Raw genomic sequence first — 7,712 nt, 5'->3', positions numbered from 1 at the left:
ATATATATATATGGAGAGAGAGAAATAAAGACACATAGAGCGTTAGCAGGCAAATGGAATTCTGTGGTTTGATCCCAGATTTTACATCCACGTTATCCAAATTGATTATGAAGCCTCGACTGATACAATAAACCGTAAACAACGGCAGCCAATGAATAGTAGTTGGTCAGATATATAACTGAAGACGAACAGAGAAGTAACAGTATTTTAGTCAATAATAACCAATCTGTACAAATAGAAATATCCACACACATTAATTGTCTATAGCTATAACCAGTCCGAGATAATTACATAAATAGTGATAGCCAATCAGAGGACGACATGACACGATATATAACCAATCAAATGAAACTATATGTGTAACTTTAGCCAATAGCTAATCGGCAGCAGTAAGTACCTAGCGATGGCATTACTAGAAGATAAATTGACATTTCAATAATTCATTTTTTAGCAGAATATCCACTTGGTCATAAAATCTGCCTGTTTTTCACAGAATCGAACGCTGTAAAACTGATCAATTAAAGATAGATTTCATGGAATTAACAGTGTATAATTATTACTGTCCACTCTGTACTGTAATGGACTGAGGTCAAATGATATAGCATTATGTTATTATTCATTTCTATGAATAGTGTTATAGACTTCATCTAGATTGTCAGCTTATTGTACGTAGCTAATGAACAGGGCATCGACGTATGGTGTACATGTGAAGTCTTAGGACTTTTTGAATTTCTTTCTTTCCTCTATCGATGAGTTGGTGGTGGCTCAGATCGATATTTGTGTTCTGTTTACTTGCGTTTGTTCAAAATAAAAAGTGAATTCACTGTCCTGTTTGTGACTTCTTTATTGACACATACAAATACACATCTATAAAACTATTAAAATACAGGAAAATTGATATATTTAATTGTGTTGTCCACTTCATTCAATCCCTTTCAAAAACGAATTTCAATCCATATTGGATGGATAATCGTATTAATCCTGCACAATTTATTACTTTTAAACAAAAACCAAACCTTTTATTAAAACTGTAGTATCTATTAAATAAATTCCAAGACGTTTAAATAAAGGTTTTAGGTATAACTTAAAGTACCGGTTTATCATCTATGCCGACACTTTGCTGAATACAAAAACAGAATAATTTCATTGTGTGGTTTTGTAAGGTAACTCGAATAATTTTTCATTTTAGCCTCTCATTATTTCCGCAGGTTAATTAAAATACTAATACTGATCACAATAGTTCCCAGAGACGAGAATGGACTTCTTCTTGAAGCTGTTGGTTGAAATTATAGAAATACCATTACCAAATTAAGATGTCGAGATAATAATCTGGTTGATGCATCTATGACGGAGTTGACTGGACATTTTATTTATCCCTAAATTTATGGTTGATTTGGTTAATTGATTAATTTGTGGATGTCTGTGACTGTAAAACTGTGCTGTTAAACTTGAAGTCGTCTGCAAGTTGTAATTTGGTCATAACGACCATTTTTACTACCAAGATATTCACCACTTTATACAACAGTCAAACCATTATTACAGTTATAGTAACAGTAAATAGGTACATATGTAATAGTTTCTGAACAGTATCCATCCATCACCTGACAGCCTTTGATAAAGGTTGTCTAAGAACAGCCAATACGTCAGGTAATTGCTAACTAAACCCTGGACTTGTCTTTCCTTGAACTCAATGATTTCATTAGGTCATTGCTTGTACAGTTGGCATTCAGACAAAATTGAACAAAGTCTTACCAGCTGAACTAGTCTGGTCACATCCATGCCTATCTTCGTATTCAGCTAAACACGCTGCATACTTGATTACGTGGGCAATATAGCTTTGTTCATAGACACCTTGAAATAAGTGAGAATATGGTCCGTCTGCGTGTATAGATACGTCCTCTCCACCATGTCTCTCGCTTCTTAAAGGAGCCAACGATTGCTGCTGGAATTCTTGTGCTTCTGGAAATGAAACGAGTAGCATGTACGTCAAATAAAGAGTTAATACTTCCATACAGGTTACAGGTAAAATAATAATTACCTACTCTAAAGGGTGGAGTTATAAAACAATAACCGTGTTTTACACAGAGTTTAATATTTTAATTAAGAGAACATTTTATTTACTTAGGATATCTGAAGGGTAGTCTATAGTTACAATAAATCATTTCTTCACTGCTGATCATGAGTATAAATGTGCGTACACTCATAGTCGATAACGACACTTGAATTTATTAGCTCGATAAACATGACAACCTTGTCAGTAATATATTACCTGTGTCCACTTCCGTTAGATTGGGTCTGTTTTCACTACCCCTTATACTCTGTAGAACCATGTCTGCACTTGGTCCGTTCGCATACCCTATTGTTGTGTATGGAAGACCATCATCAGCAATATCGCCTGACAGACCTAAAGGTAATCAAACGTAGAGTAAATAAAATTGGTTGTTTCATAATAGTTACCACATACACAGATATCTACACAGAAAAATATGTCGTACATCAGTCATTGTTGCAAGTCATCTGTCATTCGCCATCTTTGAGCAGGAGGGAATAAATTCTGAGGCATCCTGCGCTTGTTGCGTGCATCTCTTGTCAAATCGGTCATAAGACAAACAGTTAGTAAAAATATCAGTTTTACCCAGAATTGGATTGCCTCGTAATGGATAACCACTGATCGTGTTCACGTGACTATGATCAGCTGTAACAATAATCAAGGTGTCTTTAGTGTCTACCAAGTCTAAAGCCTTCGCCACGGCATCATCAAGTGCAATCGTGTCAGTAACTGCATCAAAGGCGTAGTTATTGTGGTTGGCGTGGTCAATTCTCCCACCTGTCAAAAAAGGGAAAATCCTAAATTAGAATCAAAATGGTTTATATCAGTAACACCCAAGTGATTATTACAGGATATTGTACAAGAACACTTTCATTGAATTTGAACCTCCCTATTGCATTGAATGTTACCCGGTATGACAGTGAGTTCATTATTGACGGTAATTCTACACTTGAGGCAATCCAGTGTAAAATACTTTGAGTAAACCCAACCTGAGACGTCTTACCTTCGACGAAAAGAAAGAATCCTTTATCATTTTTACTTAGAATCTCAATAGCCTTTTCAACCATTTCTGTCTGTCCTTGTGTCTATCGGCATCAAACTGCATGTTAGTACTCGCAAATAGACCTATAGAAGTGTAGAAGTCAGTACTTGTGAAATACGAATCAAGACAATCCACAATGTGATGTTAAAGAATGGTGCCTTTGGGGGAACAGAGCTCGACACATCGTATTTACTATGATCATCTTAGGTAGTCTAGAGTTCTAAACTAGTACAGTATTACGTATTAAAAACTTCATTACTAATGCTTGTCTAGTCAAGACGGTTACGAAAGGTGTTAAATTGTTGTGCTCCCTGTAGTGAACGAAGCGTAAAGGGTACATGTCAGTAGTAATCCATCACAAACTGACAGGCTGACGTCATCGCTCATTAATATTCATTTGATACAGAAACGTTTTTGACCTTCCTAACATTTCTAGGATTGCACTGATATGCAGGACTCCACCTCCAGTCTGTTTAAACTAAAATCAGGTGGGGACTCGTTGATGTCATCGTGTTTTAAATGAACACGGTTGAGGGAGCACAGATATATGTGTTCGAACAATCGTATTGACTAGACTGGTATGATGAAGTTTTTAATAGGTAATACTGTACCAGTTTAGAACTCTAGACTACATCTTAGGTTACTTACGTTGCCTCTATCTGTCTTGTGTTTAGATATACACCTTGTTTGATCTTGTTTTCCGAAATTCGATAAACACATCGTGGTTATAGACTATTAATAAATATGTTGAAACTCAATAACTAAGATTCTTTCTCCAAGACATGTAATACTAACAAAATAAGAAAATAAATAAGCAAAAACAATTTTTGAAACCTTTTTATGTCATGAATATTTCCACATTTAGTACAGGAACATAACATAGGTGTCATAGCAAATAGAATCTCTGACAAATACAATGCCAACATATCATTTTTGTTGAACATTACCCAATAAATAGTCAGTGGTCATCGGATCAACTGAATCAAATTCAGTTTTATTCCATACATATGATCCAACCATATCATTCGGGACTTTGTTCTTCCATTCTTCAATCAGATCACGACCGTCAATCCGATCTCCCATATTGTGCGGTTCCTCGGGATCCGGAGTATCAGTCGTTGTGAAGGCACGTCTACCTGCACCTAAAACTACCTGGAAACAAATAATAAGGGGAAGATGTAAACATACCCAGGTTTGTCTCCTCGGATAATGATATGATACAAAATGGAAAATAGTAAAACGTGAAAAATTGATTTTAGATTTTCGTCTCTTGAAGGGATTTCTAAGTTTATCTGTTGCTATCATATGAACACCAACCATGCTTGGAATTATCTACGATTTCTGAGACAAATCTTAATACACTAAATGAACATTTCGGAGATATCATATACGAATGATCAAGATTCATCCTACATGTGTCCACCGTGTCTGTCTATATGCAGTATCTAATAGCTCTGATATCCACGACTGAATTTCAATCAAACCTGGCACAAATATCTGACACAAACAAGGTGATATACACATCCCTTATTTGGAAACCTTAACCAGTAAGATTGAACAGCAGCCATCTTTGTTATAACAATTAACATTTTCGATGAGAGCTTTAGACTGAAGTTGAATACACTGAATATTAGCTTATACACCCATGTAATCAAAGGTAAGCTATTTTTTGACCTTGACCGTTATTTTCAAGGTGAAATGGATAATTATTCAAACAAAACAAAACAACAACAAACAACAGCATGGGAAACTTTTACCTTGATCTTTTGGAGCATAAGCATATTCCTTGTATGCGTGTTAGCAGGCGAAGATTTCACAGAAACTACACATTCTTTAAATGAACCAAACCGCACATATCACAAAGCTTTTTGGCATGTATATCAAATGTTAGCTGCAATACACGTGTCTCGAAATATTACGACTTACCTGATAGTCTTCAGCATTAGCAATGAACTGAGAGGCGACGTCTTCACACTTTCCAACGGTTACAGACTCCCATTCTCGTTCAGGAGTATGAACGTATGTGGCAGCTGGAGAACCATTGGTTACACTAACAGTTGTAATTATACCAGCAGATTTTCCTAGATCAGAAAGTTAGGATTTCAATGTTTTTTTCAGTTCATCCAAGAATGTTATCATGTTTATTTACTTTCATTCTTTCTTTTTAAGCCGAATATTAAGTTTTCTGTTCATGCGCAGCATTTATAACTTACAACACACTTTCTCAATACAATACCCCCCCCTCTCTCTCTCTCTCTCTCTCTCTCTCTCTCTCTCTCTCTCTCTCTCTCTCTCTCTCTCTCTCTCTCTCTCTCTCTCTCTCTCTCTCTCTCCTCCACTCCCACCCACCCACTCGATCGCTCGCCCGCCCGCCCGCCCGCCGACCCGCCCGCCCACCCACCCACCCACCCACCCACCCACCTACTCACTCACTCACTCACTCACTCACTCACTCACTCACTCACGCACTCACTTGATTTTGTGTTGATGTAACTTCTCTTTCTTGAGGAGGAATAAAGAAACATCAACAACAATAACAACAATTCACCCACCTACCCACTCACTCGAGGACACTTACCAGCTCTGGCGGCAATAGTAAATACAGAATCCACCTCTGCTCCTTCAGCTGAATCACAGTCGCCTCTTATTGCAGATTCATCTACACCTAACACGCCTCGTTTTGTCTTAATACCACTCAATATTGCCGTGGCGGCAGCAGATGAATCAGCGACTTGGTAATCGGTGTTGTAAGTCTAGAAAATAGTGTGTTCATGAACTTGAAAAGGAAACATTTTTAGAAAGGTGGTCTCAGTTTATCATCAAGACTTTTCGTTAAACAATGGACACTGGACAGAAATATTACAAATTGGCTGAGCTGAAGACCAGAACTCCTAAAGACTAGATGAGCACACAACTGACAACCTCGGAACTGAAGTCAATCTCTCCACTCCGCCACATCTTGCCATGGCCTCCTTGTTAGACCCTCACCACAACTAACAGTTATTTCACTGATATGTTATATTACTTTACAATGGTGGCAGCTGTGGGATGTGGTAGCGGTAGGATTTGGAAGGAACCTGTGACAATGGTATAGTCTAGGTGGGGATCATGGCAAAATCACAAAATAATGCAAGTTAGATATAAATTGAATCAATGTAAAATGTGACACTAACCTAATTTCAATCTTCTAATATATGCCCCCCCCCCCCCCCCCGGACCAATTTGTAAAAAGTGACGCCTCTCACTCCCCCGGCTCTTCCCATGCAATTACTGAAGGCTCCCTTACTTCATTAAATTACCGGCCTTTTGGGCCAGAATTTTGATAAAAATGTTTGGCTGTGGTAAACATAATTCATCTGGAACATTTTGTGGAATGATCAAATTTGAAATCGCAAGTACAAGTACAAGTACAAGTTATGTATCGATTTATTTGGTGGCAAGTGTCACAAATACCTTAAGAATCACCACAATAATCATAATATTGATGTGGAGATTCAATTTAATGGTTCACATAATATCATTTTACATGTCTATCTACCATGTGATACTAAAATAGTGTGTAGTGACAATCATATAATCCTACTTGACTATAATTTCTGGCACAATTTATTTTTGTTCACGTGTTATATATATAAGGAGCGGGAGGTGTCGCTTTAAAATGAGGTTTGTCACCTTTTAGAAAGACAGGTAATTGAAAGAGTGTAGCTTAATTATTTTAATGGTATCACGGATGGTCATCTTTTACACTTCACCAGCTTTCATTCTAATATTTAGAATGGCACAGCTATGGTTATACATGGCTTTCAAATGGTGATATCTACATGAATATTCTAGCTTGACCCCAAATCAACATGCTTGTTGTAGTGAATAAAGCTCTATATCATGTTTACTCACAACTGTGACAGGAACGGTGGCAATGACTGTATCTTTCTGACAGCTTGACATTGGTTGACTTGTGACCAAATACAAAATGTACATGTGTGAGAGATTATTATCTTGACTAGTATAAATAAAACAATACCCCCTGTAGCGATCGATAACGGATAATAAAGTAGCAACGTCAAATCTCCATCATGTTAAGTTACAGAACTCGTCTACATTTTAGAAATGTATTTGTTATATTGGCCAGTTGTGAAGTTACGTGCACTATACTGTATACTTCATAAATTTACGGGTATCAAATAAACCATTATGATACATATCGTTGCCACATTGGCAGGTGTGATATCATAGTAATAACTCGGTGTTCCAACTTCGTATAATGATTGTTAATGAATTCATAGACTTTCATTGTGTTATGTAAGCTAAAGTTTTGTCACCTGAAGTTATGTTGGGAACCGTGGGATTGACCTTGGAAGGTATCGAACGTCACGATTTTAAACACTGTACCGTACCGTACTGTGTCGTATCGCACCGAACTATGCAGTCCTGTATTTTGCAGACTTCCTTTTAAATTTATCATATCAACCTAGAGTGTTTAATATCTAAAGATAAAAATACAGTTTTTACAGTTCGTAAATATTTGAGATATGTTTTCTTCTTATTTGTAGGCGTTTAATGTGTTACTATTAGAAGCTTATTCTGTAAATAAGAAAACAACCGCGGTCATTGATCATGAGA

The 7,712-nt window shown here is 36.9% G+C and overlaps 1 protein-coding gene across 1 annotated transcript; it reads right to left on the bottom strand.

The window, feature by feature from the left end:
• Window positions 1–1,196: 1,196 nt before the first annotated feature.
• Window positions 1,197–7,037, bottom strand: LOC144443620 (alkaline phosphatase, tissue-nonspecific isozyme-like). The gene is given in 10 exon segments (XM_078133163.1): window positions 1,197–1,273; window positions 1,753–1,959; window positions 2,270–2,404; window positions 2,636–2,827; window positions 3,054–3,122; window positions 3,125–3,175; window positions 4,040–4,244; window positions 5,019–5,173; window positions 5,671–5,845; window positions 6,987–7,037. Coding segments are annotated over 10 exon segments (1,317 nt in total).
• Window positions 7,038–7,712: the final 675 nt, after the last annotated feature.

Source organism: Glandiceps talaboti, chromosome 12 (assembly GCF_964340395.1).
Source record: "Glandiceps talaboti chromosome 12, keGlaTala1.1, whole genome shotgun sequence".
NCBI lineage: Eukaryota > Metazoa > Hemichordata > Enteropneusta > Spengelidae > Glandiceps > Glandiceps talaboti.
Note: the sequence above shows the minus strand (reverse complement) of the source record. Positions and strands in the feature narration are given on the sequence as shown.